Below are 23481 nucleotides of genomic sequence, written 5' to 3' on the forward strand. Positions count from 1 at the left end.
AGGAAGAAAAGACTTCTGGTTGCTGCTGTCTTCATTTGATAATTTTATGTATATGTGGGAAGAAACAATGTCCATTTGTTGGTGCCCATTGTGTATTTGTAGCGATCAGAGAAAATTCAACTCAAGTGTAGGCCATTCCATACCTCTGATCTTACTTTTGCCCATTTCTGTTTCTTTCCTGGTTTCAGACTACTACCTTTCAGATTAGAGTGAATAGTACTGCATTTAAAATGTGTGCAGATTACATATATGTGTAGTGCCATAAGTATTCTTTCTGTTCCTCTTCTAAAAATGCCTAACAGTGATTGGCTTTTTGACTGTAGTTGGGCAGTCTTCATGTAATGTTTTCATGATACAGTCTGTCATAAAATAAGGAGCTTTCTGGTAATTATAATTTTTCTCCATTTCCTTTATGAAGCCAGGATTATTTTTGCTGTTTTCCAATTTGCATTTATCCATACAGAATTTCATCTGCCATTTTATTGTCCCAAACCTCAGTTTCATCCTTCTGCAATTCTTTACAGCCTGCTCTTTTCCTTACTATCTTGAATAACCTCATAGTGTCAGCAAACTTTGCTACTTCAGTGCTCCTCAGTTGGAAACAAGTTAAATAGAACAGGTCCCAGGGAAACCCCACGGATTATCTCTCTCCATTGTGAGAACTGACCATTTACTACTATTCTGTTCCCTGTCTTTTGTTCCATTCTTTAGCCCTGCCAGGACTCTTATCCCATGGCTGTCTACTTTGCTTAAATGTTGTTGGTGAGGGTTTTCTCCATTAGTCTTTTGGAATCAGAAGCAGCCTGTCCTACCTAGTATCACCCTTATCTCAATACTTGTTGACCCCTTTTAAGAACTCCTGAAGTTTTGTAAAGTAGGACTTCTTTTTAAAGAAGACATCTTCCATCATAAAGGGGTTCTGTGATGAAAGTGTCTTCAGTTTCTTCTGCAGTTAGTGCAAAGAATTAATTTCATCTCTCTGAAATGATGCTATCCTCTGTGAGTTCTCATTCTATATCCTAATCATTAGCTGGCAGGAAGATTTAGAGCAAAAGAAGACTACTGTTAGTATTGTTAGTCTGTCTGACTTAATTTTTAAAGTCTGTGGTCCTTTCTCCATTTGGCAGCAATTTCAGCTTTGGAGGGATGATATCATGCTTCTAACAGTTTTCTTTACTGCTTGACAGTACCATCTGACTTCCACTGACTTCCAACCTTGGGATTTCTTGGTGTTTTGGTTTTTTTGTTTGTTTGTTTTGTGTATCTCAGCCATTTATGTAGGTTTAATAAAATTGGAGCTTACTGTAGTTTTGTTTATCAACTTTATGTGAACAGGTAAGAATATGTGAACAGAGAGAAGAGAAAATTAGCAAGATTTCTTGAGAAAACTCAATGTGAAAAGTGAAAAAGTATGTACTATCTAAAAGTATAGCATGGCATTATTTGAAATAATTCTCAGTTAAATCCTCAGGGCATTTTATTATGCCCCCTTCTTAGCTTTAAGTGCATAATTTGGCAAAGATGTCAAGTACTCTCTTGGACTGGACAGGAAGGAAGGATGGAGACCATTGCTATAAGAAAACTTGCATCTTTCTTCCCAGTGCTTAAAAGGAAAATGTCCATGAGATGTTAGAATCTAAGGGTTATTTTTGTTTGTTTCCTTTTTTTATTCCTATGCCCTTTTGTATTACCATACTTTTTCGTAAATCTTTATATTGTGTTCCCTGGTTCATTATGTTACCATTGTACTGTTGTCTGTCCTTCATTATCTACCTTGGCTCTGCCTCAATAGACAATCAAGTACTTCTTACACACTTTCAGTAGGCTATCATCTTCACAGGTGCCCTCTGCTAATCTTTGCCACAGACATATGAGAGTTGGGATAAACTTTAATTTTTTGACGAAGTGATGCTTATAGTGTCACCTTTGCTTATTTCGTTAGTGTTCTATTAATATTCACTTATTCAAACTCTAAACGTGATATTGAAAATGAAAGGGATTTGGGAAAGGCATAAGAGTGAATCAGGATTCAGAAATGAGAGAGTTAAAGGGCTCTGTTTACTTAACCTGTCAAAGAAAAGACTTGATTGTTAAGAAATGAAGATTTTGATCTGAAAGTCACATGTGGGGAAAAAAACCTTTAATAGAAGATCACCGTATAATCTAGTTTACAAGTACCAAACAAGATGTAGAAATTGAAGCTAGACAAATTCAGTAAAGAAAAAAAATGAGATTTGATATAGAATGATAATACATTACGACACCATGTTATGGGAAGTGGTAGTTTCTTAAACAATGAATGCAGTTCTTAAACATGTATTAATTTCCCAAGATATATGGGCTTCATGAAGCAACATGAAATCTTAGATGATTGTAGTGATCCCTTTTGCCATCAGAATCAGAGCATGTGTGAATTCCGTAGCCTCTGCTGTTTCAAACTTTTGCCCCCCATTCAGTCCTTCTGGTCCTTCCTAATTCACTTTTTTTTTTTTTCTTGTTCCCTTGATTCTTCTCCCCATATTCATAGATAGACTATTTTCCATAGAGCAAGAAACTGTCTTCTTTCATATTTTTACTCAAAAACCCAGTTTTTACAAAGCTTATACTCACTGATCTTAGCAGTGCTGTATGTGCTTAAGCTGTCTTGTATTTTGAAATGATGCATTTAATTAATAATAAAATACTATACCATAATAAAATACTCTATCACGTCAGTCTGAATGAGAATGTAAGAACCATTCATTTTGTGCGTAATGAACTATGTGAAACTTGCTAAAAACTGTAGTCAGTCTCCTAAATAAAGACTGATTTAGAATTAACTGATGCAGAGGAGAGAAAGGAAAAGGCAATTTCACAAATGCTAGTGTTGAGAATTTTTTTTTAATACCATTTTTATACAAGATGTTCTCCCTTGTGCTGAATGATGGGTTGTGATGTGTCTGCAAAATGGAAACTTTTATTCTGAAACAGCTGTATTTACATGCAGTGTATTTATTATGCCCCAAAAATTTAGTAACAGCAAAACTGTGAGTGTTAAGACTGTTATTTTTGAAGACATATAACTGTAATATTCCCATTTAGATTTTAGCAAAATACGTGGTCCACTCCAAAAGTAATGCCTCCTATTTATTTCCATGGAAGCTACAATAGATGCAAAGAGCACAATAACATTATTAGACAGAGCAAACTCTCTGCTACAAAATATTATTTTTCACAGTCATCACCATTAGCTGTGCATTTTTACCAGCAGTGAACAAGAGCCTGCATGCCATGCTTATAAAAATCTGCCCCAGTGGAAATAGCCCACTGCCACTGTGACTTCTGATGAAATGCACAACCCACCATCCCCCTGTGCTCGCATCCACTGTTTTGTTTACATAAACATTCAGCAAGCATCATTGAATGTCAGTGGGTGGCATTCAGTTTTTCCTTCATCCACATTTCCTTCATCCACATTTCCATGTCAGAAGCCATTGTGTCAGACTGCCCGTCTGCTGCCAACAACATGGAATGGAATATTGATGGGAAGATTCATCCTCTACTGTCATACTGTCATACTGTCATCATGGGCCAACATAATAAATAAGGAGGCATTACTTTCAGAGCAGCCTTTGTATGTTGCTTAGATACACTTAGAATGAGGAATAAGGGGAGTAAGTAACTTTACTGTCCATTTATAGCAGGCAACTTCTAGGCAAGAAAGCCAAGATTGTGGGGTTTGTTGGTGTTTTGGTTTTTTGATGTTTGGTTATTTTGTTGTTTGTTTCTTGTTTTTTTTTTTTTAACTAGGTTTGTTGTTTGGGGTTTTTTTCTTTCATTTTTGTTACTGCTTTAATGTGATGAGGCTTCACTATGAGTTGCACCAAGAATTGCATGAACACATACCAAAAAGGCAATATCAGTTAGAAAGTCTATGGCCTAAGACCAGAGAGAAATATTGTAAGGAAGGAGAACGAGGATACCTGTAGTCAGCATGATAGACAAGGGTTGAAGTACAAGAGTAGCCTAACCTCTTTCTAGGTTTTGTAGGCACTTTTTTAAAGGAGAATTTCAAGGATAATGGAGTAAGTTTATGACTGTTTGTGGATAACAGAGTGGAAGAAAATTGTAAAGGTGCTTTCTTGAAAAGCTAAGTGGAAAATGTAGGCTGACATTAGGGCTGATTAAAGAAGGAACTTGTTCTTTCAATATTGAATGAGAGATAGCAAATAGGGAACTGAACTTTTGTGAAGCATTTGAAAGACAAGACTTGCAACTTACCTGGAAAAATACAAAGAGAAAGGTGACAAGATCATGGTTATAGGCAAGAAAAACAATCTTTGCAGCAGCTTACTGAATAAATATTAATAGGGAAAGACTGCATTTTCCAGGAGAGAACAATATTGTAATGCTAAGATGTTCGTGATGATGACATGGTCAAGAGTTAAAGTGGAGTGAGTCGACAGGAAACTTCTAAGCAATGCTATGCAAAGAAAAATGGCAAAATCTGAACAGAGTTGAGGTTTACAAATATAGAGGAGGGTCAAAACAAAATCCAGATTATAGACTGTAATTGTTATGTCCCTAGGGATCAAGTAAAGAAGGTAACAATGAAGCCTTGCAATGAGCTTCTCACTCACTGAGGCTTTGAAAAAAGCTGTGTTATGAGTCTAGATGTCCTTTAGTACAGAATTGAGTACTGGGATTTGCATTTGAGGATGAGACAACCCAGAAGTAAAATTCAGAGGAAGATGATGTTGGGATGAGGACTGCAAAATCATCAGAAATATGGGAAATTTCCATCAGCAATTGCACATATTGCACTCGAACTGTGTAGAAGTTGAGAGGAAAGGAAGAGAGATTGATGTTTGTTACCTGATGTTTGAAGTTTAACCTTCGTCTCCTGATACCAGTTATGCATTGTGGGGGGTGAAATAATGGATAAGTATTCAGAGCAAAGTGAGTAAACTTAGAAAGGCAGAAGATAGAAGAAGATGGAGAAATAAGAAAAGCCTAATGAAAAAATAAGGACGGGGAAATAATAGCAGGCAAAGTTGAAAGAATCCAGAGTTGTAATGATAGGTATATACATCACCTTTGTCAGTAGTTAATATCCATCTTTCTGATCTTTGTACAAAACTGAGTAATCTCAAACAAAGATCAAGACGTGGAGAAACATCCTGGTGATGCCTTTTGTTAATGTGTTAATGAACGTGCTTGGTTAATGTCATAGAAAAAAGTCATATAAATCCTCAGACACAATCTTCTACCTGAAGCAGTATACATACCAATGATAATACTTTTCAAAACTGAAACCTAAATTAAAATATGAAAAGAAGAGGTGGGTAGAGAGTGGTACTAGGTAGATGTTCATCTGCTAACTGGGGCATTTTAAAAAATCTGTATTACAATTATTAATACAGTTTGAAGCAAGGCAGGCTCTTCTGTCTTTTGTCCTTTCTTCTAATTTTGATTTTTTTTGTCTGTATTTGCACTATGTGTCTTTTGGTAACTTGAGAGCTACTCTAACCTGTGCCATTCATCTCAAAAACATTTGAGAGAGTCTTGGAAATGTTTCAAGTTTCTATTATCCAAGACTTAACTTGAGTTGGTTGATTTTTTGTTTTTTCTTTTTAGTTTTTTTTTTTTTTTTTTTTTAATGTAAGTTACTTGCTTAGACAACCACTGAATAACAGAATTTGAATAAAAATAGTAATGAGGAACTTTCTATGAGAAATGAAAACCCAGTAAATCAGGTCTTTTGTTATAGATTGTTGTGATACTTCACCAGTGTTAAAGAGTGTTGACATTTGTTACACTGTCTTCCACGAATTAGGATTACTATGCAGGGGAAGTGCCTTAATGCCTTTGTTAGGTTTGCTGTTTTGCTGTGATTTTTTTTTTCCTTCTTTTAAACACAGAGGGATATCTGGGGGTTGGGTAAGTTGGTAGTACTTAAAGAAAGGATGCTCTTTTTTCAGTGTGTATTTTCTTAGTTGATCTTGCCCGTTTGGCAATTTAAAAAATAAGTGAGGGGAAAAAAGAAAACAAAATGAGGAAATTAATAAACATGCTTTCATTTTTTTTCTTTCTATTTTTTAAAATAAATTTAATGCTTTAGAATGGTGTGAGACTAATGATCTCAGAAACCAAAGCATCAATACATATTTTCTCAGACTATTTTGGTGGTATGGTTTCTCTCTAACCAGAAGTCACCTCTGCCTGTGAGAAGATAGTTCATTCTCCATAGCTCATTCAGTTCTTGTCCTCTTTGCTAGGACTGCCATCAAGATTGCTAATTATAATAATTGGTTTGTGACGTGGGTACTTTTCTGCTGAAAACTGGTCAAATTCATTTGATAGAGCAGACATTATTGGGTGCCAAGCTTCAGACACCATCATCTTGGCTTAAACGGCAGGTGAGCAGTGTTCATCTACTAACAGTAGACACACTAACAATCGTGTCTTTCCAGTTGTGTCTTTCCCTTGGGTCCTGTGTTATTTCTGATCTTACAGCCAAAAAAGAACCCCAAACATTTTCTATTTTCAATGGGTTTCAGATCCTTTTTTTTTTTTTTTCTAAAACCAAATGCTTAATTTCAACTCCAAGAAACATAACCTATATAAGTTAAACCAGCACAAAATAAATGCCAGCAGTGGGTTTTACACAGCGGTTTTTTTTGTTGTTTTTTTTTTTTTTTAAAGCCATTGACAGTGTGATTTAGGCAGGAGTAGACCATAAAGTGCACTTTCCAAATTTACAAAATAATTTCAACTGTTAGTACTGTAGCATCTTCCCTCAAAACAAAGGTTTACAAATATTATAGATTTAAAATTGCTTATTTTTCTGGAGAAAAAAAAAAAAAAAAAAAAAAAAAGTGGAAAACAAATATCCTGAACCTTCAGAAACTTTCTTTTTCTTTCCTAATTTGAACCCACGAATTTTCTTGCTCTTATCTGCTATTTCCATTCAAGGTGACCATCCAAAGAATTCAAGCAGACTGAAATAAACAATGTTACAGAAATCTTCTCAGGCTTCCCAATTGTTTGGCACCATGATCCTCGTGTTAATATTTAATCCTGCTTCTTATTGATTACTAAATAATCCAAGGCTTGTATTTTTTGTGCTGCACTCAGCATGATACTGACATTAAAAAAAAATACTTTTTATGGCATCACATAGTTTCATTTTACGTCTATTTTTATAGGAAACTTCATGAAGACTGATTTTATCATATTTCTGTTGCTAACACTCTTCTGAGTTTCCTAGCACTATTTTTCTTTAAATAGAAATGCAGTCAGTTCTTACTTTATGTCGACTTTGGTATTCATTTCAGATCTTACAACTGAGTCCATGAATCACGTCCTCAACAATCCCTAGAAGTGCATAAAGTACATATGGATCACATGCATTTAGACACATCTTTACATATCTCAGTGGTTTTGCACTGTCAGTGGATTTTGCTGTTCTTCAAATTCAGGAATTGCATTTATATTATAGGAGTCTTATTGGTAGTTGATGGTATTTGTACATATCCTGACTGATTCGCTACTTTCCCTAGAATTGAAATTATGTGATTTTGATTCAGAATCAGGCTGATTCTGACATCAGTGTTAATGATGTAATAATGCTGACTCTGAGCAGAATTATTTCTGATTCCCTAATACGAGGGGGCATGTCTGCTTTACAGGTGCAGATGCAGATGTATGATTGCAGCTCATGCAAATTTGTGGAAGCATTGAACAGATAACAGTGTAGATAGGGTACCCAGATTAAGCTACCTACAATTTACAAGTTGCAGTCTGTATTGAGCATCATGTACCCCAGCTGTGCTTCACTTACTGGTAATATTTACTTTTGTCCAAGGTTAGCAAGGATATATAGCTTTAGTCCCACTTTTCCCAGTGGTGTGCATACATCCTAAGTGAGGTAAGAATGACTCTTAATGCATTATTTATTTTATACAAATTATCTTTAGTTTATATGGTTATTTCCCCCCCAAGGATGAAGATTTTCCTTATACTTCTGAATGCTAATGGCAAAATTGAATTCAAAAATCTTACATTTAAATTTGTTTCTGGCCTTTGCAAAACTACAGTGTTAAATGTAGTAAGCAAGATCAGTCCTCGTGCAACATCAGGGAAGTGAAGGAAGACTGGCTTATGGCTGAATGTGGGGTCCTTGGCTCAGTCCTTGTTGCAAGACACATGACAACCATGTTGCTCATGCTCCTGGCAAGTCATCTACTCCGGATTTTGCCCAGCGTTATGGCTTATTTTGCCTACCTGCATCATCTCCCTTGTGCCTAAAATGGGTGTACAAAGAAAATGCTGTGTTCTGGTGCTCATTGCAAACCTGACAGTAACATGAAGGAGACTTTGTTTTCCAGGAGACTGCCTTCCTAATTGTGTGTGTGAAGTATAGTAAATATATGGGTTAAAAAAATCATAATCCAAATCCCTATAGTGGTACCGATCAGATCTCTGTTTCTGTAGCAATGAGAACCAAAGGTGGCCTTTTAAGGCTCACAGTTCATCTACCAATTTCCAGTTCTGCTTCAAGATTCTTAAAATATTAGAGTGCGTGCTTTAAACCCACAAAACTTACCTTTACCTAATTTTCACCATTCTAACCTAAGTTTCCACGGAAACAGGGTTGAAAAAGCTGCTGGTAGCCAGCAGGCAGCCAGCAGCTGAGAGTGAGAACTCTCCTTTGTCACTTTCCACTACTGGATGCCTGCTGCGTGCCAGTGTGCAAAGCTACCTAGGCTTCTAAAATCTGGAATACTTTCAATTTGAGGTGGGGGGGCGAAGGGGGGAAATTAAATTAATCTACTCTTTTCTCTCTTTGGATTGCCGCAGTAAATTCCAGGACGGAAAATGGGCTAATGAGTCCTGATCTGTTTGGGTATGCTGACACCCAGATATTCAAGCTGTCCCAACCAATTGGGCTTCTCCTTTCATAATTTCCATCTTTTGAAAGCATTCTCCCTCAAATTTTGTGTCTGTTTACATATGTATACTCATATACTAGTACTTCGATTCTCGGTGAGTCTGTCTCAACTGACCTATATATCCACCAACATTTTGCACGGAGTGTAGCAAATGAAAAAAAATTCTTTTTTTCCTGCCTACTTAGGGAACATTTTTGAATGAATGCATTATAACTGATCCTCAGTTAAATATTAGGACTAGTATGTGAATGGAGATGGCTTTTAACCAGAAGTAGATTATAGCTGTGGGAAGACTAAAGGGTCTATTTGGTCAAGACTCATACAAAACTGAGATAAGCATGCACAACCTGACAAGATCAGATTAGACCCTTCCCCCACAAGTGCTTTTCCCATAAATATTTATCTACTTTCTATTATAAATAACCAGGAAATGAAAAAGGAAGATGGATTTTTTTTTTTTTTTTTTTCTCCTTAAAAATAGCCTAGAAATAGAAATGCAGCTTCAAATCTTTGGGGTAATGATATTTTAAATACGCCATAAATTCCAACACTGGTTTGCTTTTTTTTAAAAAGGAGCCGAGCACCGAAATCCTTTGTGGCAGCTACATAAATTGGCAGCATTTATAAACAAAGAAGAACTTTGCACAAAAGTGCATTGTTGCCTGTTATTAGGTATCTCAGAATTAAATAACTTATCACCTAGAAGAGATTAGGTGTTGACGAAGCGCTGCTGTATTTTTGAGCTTGCCTGAGGTGACATAGCCAGCACCAGAGTTAAACTTGGCATTCTTTCGCCCTGTCTTTCCTCCCCTGAGCCCAAGTGAATGCTCACTTCCTCAATGAGAAACACAACTGGCTCGCCTGCCAGATGTAACGAAGATCCATTTGGTCTGCAAATTCCTATTTCATTCAGGTTGTCATTACTCAGGCTTCGCTTCCTCGTGCAGTGGTGCTAAGGGGTAAAAATCTGAGGCCGTACAGGTGTCACTCACTCAGAAATGAATGTTTGTTGGTGATCCACTCATCAGAACCTGCGTGGATTGCCTTTCTGATATAATTAAAAGGTGGCTCTTTGCCTTTGAGATTTAAAACTGAAAAATACGGAGTAATATTTTTACATTTGTTTTTGAAAGTAACAAGTGTATGCTCTTAAAAGCATGCCTGTGTCACATAGAATTATATTAATATTTTTAAAATCTCAAGATGAAAAACGTAAGTCCTTTTTTTATTTTCTCTTCATTTTAAAAAAAAATCTTTTTTTCCTCCAGCATTTTACGATGGGATAATGAGACAGATGTCTCTCAACTGGAAGGACATTTTGACATTGTTATGTGTGCTGACTGGTAAGTACATAAAAATCATAAAACTCATGTTAGAAAAATAGCTTTGCTGGAGTAATTGTACTGTGCTGCTTGCTGATGGCTAAGCAAAGTCAACAAATGAAGCACAAAGCCACCTTAACCTCAACAAATTAATATTCATCTCCATGTGACAGTTATAAGGTAGTCTTCTATCACACAGTAACTTCTACCACATTATTTCCCAAAGATTGATTTTGAGAAGCATTTCCATTTTCTGGAATTGCCTCTGTTTCATGCTTGACGTATCAGTAAATGGACGACTTAGGCAAATTGCAAATAATTATGGCTCAGTGAGGAACAGTCTGGAGAAAAGGGAGTTTATCAACACAAACAGCTCAATTAGCTTACTTCTTAGGAAAGATCTGACTATTGATATAAGGGGATATATTTTTTTGCTCCCTGGAAAATCTTTCCAAGGAAAAAAAGATTTTATAACCTTTTTTTCCCCATGACATTCTGCTTCTTAAATCAATTTGACAGCAGTATTTGTAGAAAAAGGCTTTATGTTATTTACAGTGGCACATGTTAATTGTAAGAGAATTCTTAGTAAAAAAAATCAGAGTACATCATTCAATTTATGAAAAGATGGATACATGTTGCAGTACAGGATATTGTTTAATAAATTATGCAAATAGATTTTATTGACAGAAACCATTATTGAAACCAAATTTGTAGAATTGTGCTTGCTTTATTTACAGTGTGCTAACTTTAAATGTCAAATTATTAATTATTTGCAATATATAAATTAAATGTAAAAAGGGATGAGCGGATTTAATTTAGGATAGTAGTTATTTTGAAGTAAGTCTTCCTTCATTAATATTTCCTCTCGACCCTTTGAACATCTAAACCAGAAAAAGCTGTTTATGTTTTGTTGCACTGCACATCGTAAAGGACCAAATTCTGAAAACAAGGACTTCCTAGGATAGCTCAGTGTAGCAGATTTCTACATCTTACTAAGAAATGGTTAAAGGAAAAAGAGAAAGGAAAGTGTGTAGCTGTCTATTGTCTTTTTAAACAATGTTCTTTTTAAGAGGCTTCTGATAAAATATTCATGTAGAGCTTTTTTTTAATTATTTTTATTCTTGTTTGATGTTTTGCTATTTAAGCAAACTCTTCTGATTCCAGAAAAGTTATCATTTTTGTATAACATCGGAGAAAGTGTATTTAGTCCTCCTTCTTTCCTATTTCTAATACCTGCTTGTTTGCAGAATGCAACAGTGCTTCATTTAATTTCAGAGGAGTTCTTTGTTCCCAAAAAGGACAGAGAAGGGTTTCTAACTAATCGCTGATAATGTGCCTCAGAGATGCATCATCTGATTAAAATAAGGAGCTAAACAACACCATATGATTTCAGCAAGTAATTTAGTAAATGCCTTCCTCACCAAATATTAGAATGGATACTCCAGGTTTCATTGCACAGATGAAGTTAATGCTGGGCAGGATTAGATCAGATTAAGTATGAAAGTCAGATCAGAGTGCTGGCGGACATGAGCAGGAGGGCAGCAGTCTTCTCGGAGGCTTAGACAAGGCTCACATATGGATGTTCTCCAGATTATGTGGGTGAAGCAAGGTCTTGCCAAGAGATTTAGAGTTAAATTTGTTCTTCACGCAAATATCAAAACAACCTGACTGTGCCATCTCTTGTACTCTTGATACTCACACCATGTCATCCTATTTGTGCTGTGGGTACAGCAGAGAGAGACTTAAGTTATTGGGTTTTTTTGCCAGTAATAGTCCTGCTAATACTCCTCCTGGTCTTTTTGGAAATAGTGTAGTTTCTTTAGGAAACAAAGAATCACACGTGACAGGTAAAATACATTATGCATTTGCAATCCCCGCATTTTGTATGTTTATTTTGAAGCACTTATGATGCAGGTAAGTGTATAAATATTTATAGATTCCTAAAAAATAAATAGAAATGTGCAGGTTAGTTTAAAGTGCGTGTTTTTATTCGGAAATTGCCTCTGTTTTCTTATTCCAAGTGCCCACATATCTAGTTTAATAAGCATGAAATCCTTTTATTGTTTGCTTCTTTTAAAAATCATTCTCTTAGTTACGGACACTAGATTTTCTGATACACGAAAAAGCTGGAAAAAAAAAATGTTCCTTGCTTTATCAAACTCAAATCTTCTTTTCATTTTCATGTATTTCTCTTCTGAGATATAGAATTGGCTTTAGAACTGTTGGCAGGATTTTTGCTTTCTGAATTTTTGGGCTGTCAGTGAAGAGGAAAAGAAATCTCTTTTCTTACAGCTCCACAGCTGAAACCTGAAGTATTCGGTGATAAAAACAGATAGGAGAGATTGTATTTAGTTTAACACCACCATATAGCTCATTGTCAGTCAATAAAATCTGGGATTAGAACAGAGAACTATAAAGCAAAAAATCTGAGTTCAAATATTAGGTACATGGATAAATTTTTATTGAAGTATTTCCAGCAAGGGTGATATTGTCTGATTCCCTGAACAGCTAACCAGTGGTACTGCTTGATCCCATTTACATGAAAACAAGCTCTATTCATAAACATATTCCAAATCCACATGGAGGTTCAAGTAAAAATGTACGTGATTACAACAAGCGGTGATGTGTTTATATTCATATATTTACAGTCAGGCGTTCATAAACCTTGTGTGCAGGGGTGGAAAATAACTTACTTCCCTGAACAGACAGTCTATTAGTTAACAGCTAAATTTAGAAGCTCAACTAGATTATAAAATAAATATGAGGCAAACGGTGAAAGCTAGTCATTATTTAACCATTCAGGATTTTGACAATAAAAATAGTTTCATGGCTCAGCAGTTCCGAAATAACTTGTAAAATGTCAACTATGAGATAAAAAATAAGGAAAAAATATGTATCTCCGCAAGCCCACACCTGGAAAAAGGATACTTGGGAAGAAATTACTGAAATAATGGAATTTTTAGAGCATATCCACTCACCTCATTTTTTTAAGGGGCATTTTCAAGGCCAGGTGAGGCTGCCAGAATTCTGAACTTTCATTTGACCTGTGCTTATAGGTACAAGGTCAAGCAGATGCTGGAAATGTGAGCATGAGTATGACTACAGAGAAGAGATAACAGGTGTCTGCTGGATAGGCCACAGACGAGACTCGGCCAAAGCTCCTAGGAGCCTCACGTTTCTGATTATTTTCTGTGTTAAGACAAATAAAGTAAGAAAACAGTTGCTGAGATTTTTAGTCTGAGAAAACAGTCAGGGTCATGAGGGGAGAGCTAGCAGAAAAATCTTTGCCCTGCAGCTTTTTGCGAACTGATTTTTTACACCTAATTTTAATGTAAAGATATACATAAACTTTATGTAGTTAAAGTTATTGTATTCTTAAAGTTTGGCACATGTGCAAGGATTTTCACTGCAGAAGCTGGCTGGCCTGTCCCACATTACTTTCACTGCTGAAACTTGCTGAAGTCATGAGGAGTCGTGGATTCACCAGGAATGCAAAACTGAACTGAAAATATTCTTTGGATAACTTACACTATGCCCATTTTTTTCCTGTTAGTATTTCATTTAATATAAAGAAATCTTTCTGCAGGAATGCAGTAAGATTTCTATTCTTCCTCAGTTTAAATCTATTATTCATTTCATAATGAATCTGTTTTCTTGCCCACACTTTCAAGTGCACTGTAATCAGACAGCGTAGAAGGTTGTTTTGGTTTATGTTAGCCACGCAAGTGAAGGTCAACTAAAAGTGACTCTTACATGGGGTACTCACTACCTGTAAATGTAATCATTTCTGAAGTACACCTGTAAACTAAGCTCCTTTTCTAATTGAAAATATGCAAAAAGAAGAGTAAGTTCACATTGCAGTCTATAAAATATAAGCACATGCCAGTTGTTGCAAGGCACAGGATAACAGGACAAAACAGCAGCATGAAATGAAGAAAGAATCTACTTTTTTTATTGAATGTTTCATTGTGGCTTGCTTACATGCAACTTTTGTGTAAACTTACATGTGATTTTACAAATTAACAGCACTGCCTACAGAAAGGCCAAATCATAAACCACCTTCTTGCCTTTTTACTACCAAGATCATAAACTTTTTCTGGCCCCCAAAAAAACTTTTTATTCTTGTCCTACACTGGTATTTTTGCAGGTTCCTTTCTACATAAACATGAGATCTTTTTTATAGAAAAAAGAGCTTATATCACATTTTTTCATAGAAAAAATACTGAGCCCACCAAAGTGATCCAAGCCAAATTTAAAATGAGGTATGAGAACAAAGTGAGAGTGGTTTAGAACAATATATTATGTAATTTGAATGAGCTTTAAAGGATTTTCCAAGGGGTACATATTCAGTATACTATGTTAGTGTTTAATCCTACAAATGCTACTGCTAAGAGGAATTGCATGACTAAATCTCCTTCCATGGGCCAAATCCTATGCTGGACCTATGTGCATCACAGATCATCTGACAACTTCTGGTTTTTCCTCATCCGGGGCATACTCCAACTCAGAAACTAGAAATGTTCTTCCGTGCTCCCTCTGGTCAGAGTATGTGGCAGGTCTCAGTCTACCTCCTTTAACACTCAAATATCAAGTGGGTGTCAGTCAGAAATGGTATCCTTGAAGTTGTCCGGTCTCTTGGCAGATCACCTGAATATTTGAAGTTCCTGGTGAACAAAGACCTACAATTACATTACTGCAAAGGAATGAGACTGGTAGCAGTAATTGCGCCCCCGTCTCATTGTAAAAAAGACAGAATGATATTAAGGTCCCTGAAAAATGAATTTTTGCTCTGGAAAATTGCGATGCTTCATGTTGAAGAAAATTCGTTATTTTTAGATATTCTCTTTGGAGAGAACTCGTGCACTGTATTCCATCTCTTCTGCAGGTGGCCATGTTCCTGGCAAAGTAACGTCTTATGGTATTTGTCCGTACGGAGATCTACCTGAAATGAGTGTGACTAAAGCTCCCAGGAGACATTACAGAGATCAACTGCAGTTTCAATGAATTAACTTTAAACAAATATTTGTCCATTCCTTCCAGTAAGATTAATCAAGGTTGAAAAGCAGCTATCATGCCAATTGCTAAAATTTGAATTTCCTTTTGGATAGGCTGTCAGTCCGCTTATCATCCAGTAATTCGGTATCTTCCTGAAGGAATTAAAAATGTAATACTTCTGTACAAAATGTTCTTTAAGAAATGTGTTGTAGATGGATAGCCAGTCTACACATTTTCCAACAATATGGGAGTCTGCCACTTTTCATTGATATTTAGTTGCTGGCAAGGCTCTTTTTTTATTTTCCTGAGTAGGAAAATTTACAGTTCTTATACAGCTGTTTCACCCTGTAATACTTATTATTGTATTCTCTTTAGTAACTGTGGAGTGTCCTTACCTATTCACATATTCTGTTATTACTCACTGGCTTGCAGTTAGTAAGGCCACTGTTTTCATATATTCATTTAGAAATTTCAAACCTGGAAAAAAATCACCCACCCTTTGGAAAGTGTTATTTTAGTAAAAAAGGAATGGAGATTGTAGAAAAGCACCATAAAAAAAGGACAAAATGCCTTTTAGTGTGGAACTTGAGCTTGACAGAAACTGGAAGTAGTTTTATTACAGCAAAAGAATGAAAAATAATGAAGAAAGAATCACATTATTTATGGCCTGCTTGATAGGAGTCTTTGTTATCTGAATTACCAATATAAACGGAGCCCACGGTAGTAAGGACTGAAAAGCACTGGTTGCTATCTGATGGCTGTTCACTAACAATTGTAAATGTCTCTCATCCACATTAACTACCTGTCCACAAATATCTAGTCAAGAGTGATTGGCACCCTGGTTGCCAGTATTAGTATATACATTAAGGTACTGAGGGGCGTGAAGAGTGGATTATCCCCTCAAATCATGAGGTAATCATGCCAAAATAGGGATGAGCATGTGGCGACATTGCATGGGAAAATTAACTTTACTGCTCTCAGTGCAGGAGATGAAGGATTTCAGTCTTGAGGGAGGACAACTCCGTATGATCTGGGTCATTGTGTTTGAACAGCATTTGAGGGAGTGAAGAGTTAGGGGCTTGTAAAATTTTCTGTGGAAAAATAGACACAGATATAAAAATAGAAAAAAAAATCTGCATAATACATAATAATGAACTAATGCTACAACTGTAAAGGGAAAAGGGAAAAAAATACCTTTAATAATAGATCCCAAAGTACAATAGAAGATACTTCTAAAAATTCCACCCTCCCTTGTACAGAAAGCATGTAAAATGTTAGCTTTGTATCACAGTGTATTGATTCTGATTTCTGATAGGGTGGTATTTTAATAGCATGTATATATGATCTGTGAATTTCAGCCTCGCAAAGGTTCATGCTGATATTTGAGCTTTGGTTTAGATTACATTTGCTTCATGCTTCACCTATTTTTGTTTATTTTTTAATTAAAAAGTACTTGAATTGGACCACAGGAATGTAGACCACAGTTTCTCTTTTACAGCATTGTGTAAACATGTGTAATTAGCCTTGTACTTATCTGCATTAGTATCATTAGAATTGAAAACCCATTTTAATCTGGATTCTGTTCTCTTCTCAATGTCAGCCTGTTTCTGGACCAGTACAGAGCTAGCCTTGTTGATGCAATAAAGAGATTACTCCAACCCAGTGTAAGTATGTTTCTATTTTCTCCTGAACACTGGCTTCAGAATAATTAGTCTGTGCACAATGATTGAGTGAGTAATGGAATGGCAGGATTAATGTCATGTAATACTTTAATACTTATTATGTCCAACTTCAATTGAGTCTTCTAATCTATCAGATTCTTTCCTAATCATAAACTAGGAAACTTCTTATACTTGGCCTTCTGATAAGGAACACAGTGGGTAGTAAAATAAATGAAACCGCTTCAAAGATAGCATGAGATTATTTTTATCAAAGCGTTTCTCGAGTATTTTCCTTTGATAATAATGTCTTCATATTAAAGTAAAAGTATGATATTGAAAGTTTTTATGTTGGCTTCTGTCATTTGTAATCCCTTCAATTGTAACCTTTGTCATTGTGTATTTATTTATTATGAAAGAAAATTTTTTTCTTTTCATTTCTGTTTATGTGAAATGAAGAAACCCCTTATGCATATGTTGTAGCACAAAACTTTTTTTTCAGGAAGTAGACCTTGTATTTACACATTTTCAATTTTAAAACACAGTGAAATCAAGCTCTTAATAAAATGCTAAATATTCTACATGAGCGTCACTGAGAAAATATTGTACGTATCTCACTCTTCTAGGTTATTAAAATAAACCTGAGAGAATTTCAGGCAAAAAGAAGCTGTTACATGCACATATTTATAACCAACAAATAATCTTGAATCTAATTAATAATAAGAATAATAAATAATAATAAGAATAATAAATAATAATAATCTAATTAATTAATAAGAGAGAGAGAGATCAAAAAGGGAATAGGAGAAAACACATGAAGGAAGTGTGTAAGAAAGAAACAGAATTGTACCTTTCATGCTTACCATACAAATCTTTCAGCATGGTAAATTTTCCATTTCAGCACAAAGCTATTTAGTGTTAACAATGCATTCTCCAAATTTTATTTAAGAATTTCATTTTACTTTTTGTATGAGAGATTTTCTCTACATAAGGAATATAAGTCTCAAACATGCAAAGACTTAAGAAACTGAGTCATTTTAGCCATGTAAGTAATCCCATTCTTTGCTAAGAGTGATCAGGTTTCTATTCTTGGTTCTATCATAGACTTTCCTGAGTGACTTAAGGCAAGTTACTTAAGACTGAATGATTTTAATGAGATGTGGATCAAAGCTGCCAGGCAGACAGGAGAAATGTAGTCACCCTGGGGAAAATGTTACCCAGATATTTTTATCAGTAGAAGCAAGGGTGATATAGGGAACTCGTGGCCATGGTTATGCTTTCTGATGTTGGTGTTCTATCGTCAGCTGCCCGTACACAATAATGTTGAGGACCTCTAGGTGATTTGGAACACAAACATTATCTCAGATCAATAAAAGGCCAAAAATTTTATTTTTTTTTTTGCCTGGATCAGGGCCCTCACATATTCAGGTGCCACCATAGGCCACTGCACTGCTAGCATGAAAAGATGTTGTGCAAGAAGAGTATGAGCATCAGGAAGTGTATAAGAGATGCTCCGGTAACTGTGACCTATCTAGAGCTATTAGCTGGAGTGAAGTAATAGCTATTTTTCTTTTCTCTCACTTGTCATGGTAGTCTGTATTGGCAAAAGCATGTGTACGTGTGTATATGTACACGCACACTTTCTTTAACTGGGCTGGCTAACTCAAGTGGAGGAAGTAAATTAAAATATGGTGAGGGTAAAGCAGCCTGAATTTTTACCAGTGTTTACAGCTCACGTCTGTAAATAGTCCAGGAATTGTTAACCTGGCTTTAAACCAAAACCTTTCTGACTTTCTTGCTTGTGGTCAGCTAATTCAAATTCAGAATATACCTTTTTTGGGCAGGTGAGCTACAATTCTTTGTGAATGTAGATGATATAAAAGGAGATGACTTTTTGTTTCTTGTCATATGCATGGTGTGATTATTAGCTCAGCCTGTATGTGTATTTTAGACCACAGTTCCTTTCTCTCATCAGCTCCTTGCCTCCAGATCATGGCCATATGAATGGATATCGGTTATGAAATGGCTTTACAGGTAATTGTTATTCATAAATAAGAGGGCAGCAAAAGACTGTGCAGTAGAAGCTGAGAGCGTGGACGTCTTAAGTGAGCTTCCTTGTTAAGAAAAAAGGCATGCTAAAGAGATATGCCATCAAGATATGCTCTTACTTGAAAGACCTGTGTCTTTCATATGCTCATTTGAGATCCCAAGAGAGGATACAATTACATTTAGTTATCATTTAGTTTTCATTTTTCCAGTTCTACATTGCTCTGTTTAAATCCAAGGGTAACAGAGTGCATTTTATTAAATGCCCAAGCTAAGCTGTAAACTATTTTGATTAAGTTCACTTTTCTGCATGAGTTAATTTGTCTCAAAAGTAGAAGTTATATTTCATTATTAGTAATATTTTGGCAAATTGACAAAGAAACAAATGAAAGACACATCTAGATGAAAGTCACCTTTCAGGTGTTAACAGCTCAGGTATAACTAGAATGAAAGAATTTCAGAAAAATAACAGAGCAGAAAACTTGAAAAAAAATGGAGTTAAATAGAAAATAACAAGTATTCTAAAAACTGACTCGAAGGAGAAAGTGAGCACGGATAATCTATTCTCACTGTTCTTGATATAGAATTATCTTTGCTATTTCCTTTTGCATTAAGGATGTTATTTGTAGTTATTTATTTGTGGCTGATGCCATCCCTATGAAATTGTAATGTCATAGAACTGTGTGTGTCCTTAGTAACTTTTCTTCCTGGAACGAGGGATTCTCTTCATGTTAGTCATCTGATACATAGTATGGCCTCTTGGAAGCCATAGCATGGCACAGGAAGGAAGGACATGGATGCATGTAGGCAGAAATGAGCAGCTTGCAGAATTACTGGGGACTGAGACTTCTTATCTGAATTTGTTACAAAGGCAAACATCATCTGAAAACCAGTTCCCAGAATTAGACACTAAAATTTTACATCAGAAAAATTCATCTTGAGGAGCATTATTGTATTCCTCTTCCAAGCAAGCTACTTGATTTACCTACATTTAATTTTATTTTTTCCCTATGATTAAAATATACATTTAGTTTCTCTCAAATAATAAACAGTCGTTTGCTTATTTTTGTAATAAAAGTGTGAATTTTTAAAATTATAGATTCCTTTGTGGCCTATCCCTTCAAAATCCCAGTCAAGTCAATTGGATGTTATTAAACCATGTTGTCAGATTCTAAAATCAGAAATGTGAATGCAATCCCACGCAACAGGTAGCAGAATTACACAAATCAGGCAGTTGATCAGCAACTGCTTTAAGCCAAGATTATGTTAGGCTAGAAGTATCTCCAGTATCTGATTTTATTTTATTGCAGTGATAAACTTAATCATGCTTCATTTTTAGTCAGCAATGGCAAGATTCTCAAATGTTTTAGACGTGCACTAAATTCAATAGAGGAATGGCGTTTTATGCCAGCTAATGAGCAGGAACAGTGTGGTGATGTCCATGAAGGACCATTCTATTTTTCTGAAGTTATTTCAATATTTTCAATCTGGTTTTAAGAGATATACCATGTTACACTCTATTTTACTGTATTTCTCTTTCAAATTAAATTAGAAGTATTTAGTCTGCAGAGTGTAAGAAGGACTGATTGCATAGTTTGCTGACTTCAAACTGAAATCTCTAGGGGCAGCAGTGATGATGTATGAACCTGACTGCCTCATCAAAGCTGCTGGAACTGTGACTGACGTTGAACTTGGTACCCCAAGAAACTCAAAAAGTTTGATATCCCCACCAATGGTGGTGTCAGTAAATGCCCTGGGCAGGGTACATGTTTCCCATTACAATGAAGGTGCTGGTTAAAATGAGGGACTCCCAGGGGAGTCTCATCCTCCTTCTGCTAGGAGAGTCTCTGCAGAACAGCATTCTAGGGAGCTTGAGATGGCAGCGGGAGGAGGATCCTCGGCAGAAGGCTACTGAAGGCTATATTAAAGCATGCCAAGGTTGTGAGGGAAGTTACGGCACATTTCACACTGATTGTGAATTTCCAGCGTTTAATGTTTTTCATCCTGAGCCTATATTCAGACCTAACATTTACATAAGCAATTCCAGTTCCTTTAGTGGGAGTTACACTCCTTTGCGCATAAAATTATTTAGCCACAAAATGAAAGTTACAGCTACACCAGTGAGCAAAACTGAGTTGCTTTGGGTATTGCCCTTGGTCTCCTTTGTGCTTAAATTTCCCATGAGAGAGATGAGGATAACAGTATTTCCCTATCTCACAGAGACGTTGTGAGAATGAATGCAGTGCTGTGGTATTAATGATTGCAGTCTTTTATGTACACATTAGTACCATAGATACTGACGTAGTTTTTCTTGCTGCCTCACCGAGTGTTGTCTCAGTGTATGAGTGCATGTGCTGTGGCACATAGATTTGTCATTTATCCTCCTCACTAAGTGTGTCAGCATTATAGTTTTCCTGAATCCTTACTGACTTTCTTTCATTCAATTTTTTTTTTTTTTTTACTATTTTTCTGATACATGAAATTGCATTTTCATTAGTCAAATATTCTTCTACGGTGTATAATGAATTCTGTTATTTGTTTAGATTCCTACAAAAAAATTTTTTGTCTATTTGGTTGGTTACAGCACCTCACAAATTACTCTTAGCTGTCATTAATATAGAAGTTAAATAAAAGAATTCGCAGTAAACTTTGTATTCACCTCAATTTGATACACTGCTTGTTGGTATTAACCTTTGTTTACAGCTCTTCAACCGGTTTTCATTCCAAGTGACAGAGCACAATACTCAACCAATTAGAATTAATTTTCCAAATAAGATTTTAAGAGATGCTATATCAAATAGGTGAGGTTTGGGGCAAATAATTTGCACAGGGTGTCTAAAATCTATCAGTTCAAGATAAAGCATTTTTGTTTTCTTAAATACAGAAGGATGAACAAACTACTAGCTAATGGACCATAACATATTGCCTGGGCATCATAAATGGCCTGATCATCTTGAAAGATCATGAATTACTATGCAAGAATATTAAGTTGTGCTTTCAATGCAATTTTTGCATTTAGGGTTGAATTCAGTTGCATTGCTCAGGTAGTTTAAAACATTTTTTTAAAAGAAATTAATGATTGGGTCTCATTTGTCTTCCATTTTGCACCATTGTAATTGCACTGACATCAAGTGAGAGGTACTCTTCTATGCATGAGAATAAAAATAGAAGAATATTATTTACAGTCCTTGTGTGGTTCATGAGCTAACAAATGGCTTTGCATTGAGATTATATTCTGTATGCCTTTACTGTGTTTTAGCTAGGGAATTTGTAGGCACTGCTAGTATGTGAAAAGTAGCAGATGTGTTGCAGTTAGCAGTTCTATAAAGAATTTATTAGTTTCTATTTTGCTTTTTTTTAATCACAGAAATATTGCATATTTTGAACAATGATTTATATTATCCTGTTTTAATACTTTACCAAGAGAACAATTGTCTTTTCCAACCTGTGTATATTAAAAGCTTAGTCAGGTGTATGTTATATCTCATTTCTTTCCAATTTAAAAAAATGTATAAATTCTCTTTTTAATGTTCCAGGGAAAAGCAATGGTATTTGCTCCACACAGAGGGAATACTTTAAACCAGTTTTGCAATCTAGCTGAAAAAGCTGGTTTCTCTATCCAAAGACATGAAAATTATGATGAACACATTTCGAACTTCCACTCCAAGGTTAGTTTTCTGCTTGTGTTAGATAACACTTTAATCCGCATTGCATTTTGAAGAGATCATGGTCCTTTTGGCAGGTAACCTAAATGTTTGATTAAAGTACTCCTTAGGTGTGCTGTTTCTGAACAGCTATTTTTGTATCTGATTATTTTGTGTGGTAGAACCATCCTTTATCTCTGCACGTCTAGAAGAGTTTTGCAGAAGCATCTTCTGTTTACCCTTTTTATTCACAGAAATGTAATTTATGAGAGTCCTTTTTTCTTCTTGTTAGCTGCATATAAATATATGGCATTCCAGCATTTACATTTTAATAAAAAGCTTGCAACTTTTAAGTAGGTTAAATACTGAGATGGACTGAAATAAATAGAAGGTGAATGTCTAATTGTATCATATCGTACCTTAAATCCTTATCTCTGGCTGCTTTATGGCTGGGTCAGTTAGCAGCTTCAAACTGCTAAATCTCATACAGAATTTCACAGTTGTGGGGTTATATGTCAGATCGAGGCGCTACAAGATTTAGGTCAAAAGCACTTATCTGAACGTGATTTCTAAGCTTGCTTACATAAAGCTACTGTTATCAGTCTCCTATTTTATTATTTATAAGTACAGAGTAATACAGGACGTGAAGAGGAAGGTACTTCACAGAAAACTTTTTAGTAGGTTCTTATTTCCCTGTGTAGAAGTGCTTATCAAAATCATATTTATTGCTTGCAATTCTGAGATCTCTATTTCATACCTAAAGAAATCCACTGTTGTAGGCCACATATGGCCGTAGGCATAACCTCTTGCAGTTTTCTAAGAATTACTCTTAGAAAATACAGATGTGTTCAGAATTGGAGTGAAATGCATTTTTTTTTCTGTT

The 23481-nt window shown here is 35.6% G+C and overlaps 1 protein-coding gene across 1 annotated transcript in view; it reads left to right on the top strand.

Moving 5' to 3' along the window:
• The window catches only part of CAMKMT (calmodulin-lysine N-methyltransferase), a gene marked incomplete at both ends in the record, with an annotated part of 191540 nt that overhangs the window by 162700 nt on the left and 5359 nt on the right, over positions 1–23481 (top strand). Inside the window, 3 exons of the mRNA XM_079550239.1 lie at positions 10202–10276; positions 16851–16914; positions 22491–22622. Of these exons, the coding sequence (XP_079406365.1) occupies positions 10202–10276; positions 16851–16914; positions 22491–22622 (271 nt within the window). The remainder of the gene's footprint in view (positions 1–10201; positions 10277–16850; positions 16915–22490; positions 22623–23481) is intronic.

The sequence above is a fragment of the Tetrao urogallus genome (genome assembly GCF_951394365.1).
Source record: "Tetrao urogallus genome assembly, chromosome: 2".
In the NCBI taxonomy this organism is placed as follows: Eukaryota; Metazoa; Chordata; class Aves; order Galliformes; family Phasianidae; genus Tetrao; species Tetrao urogallus.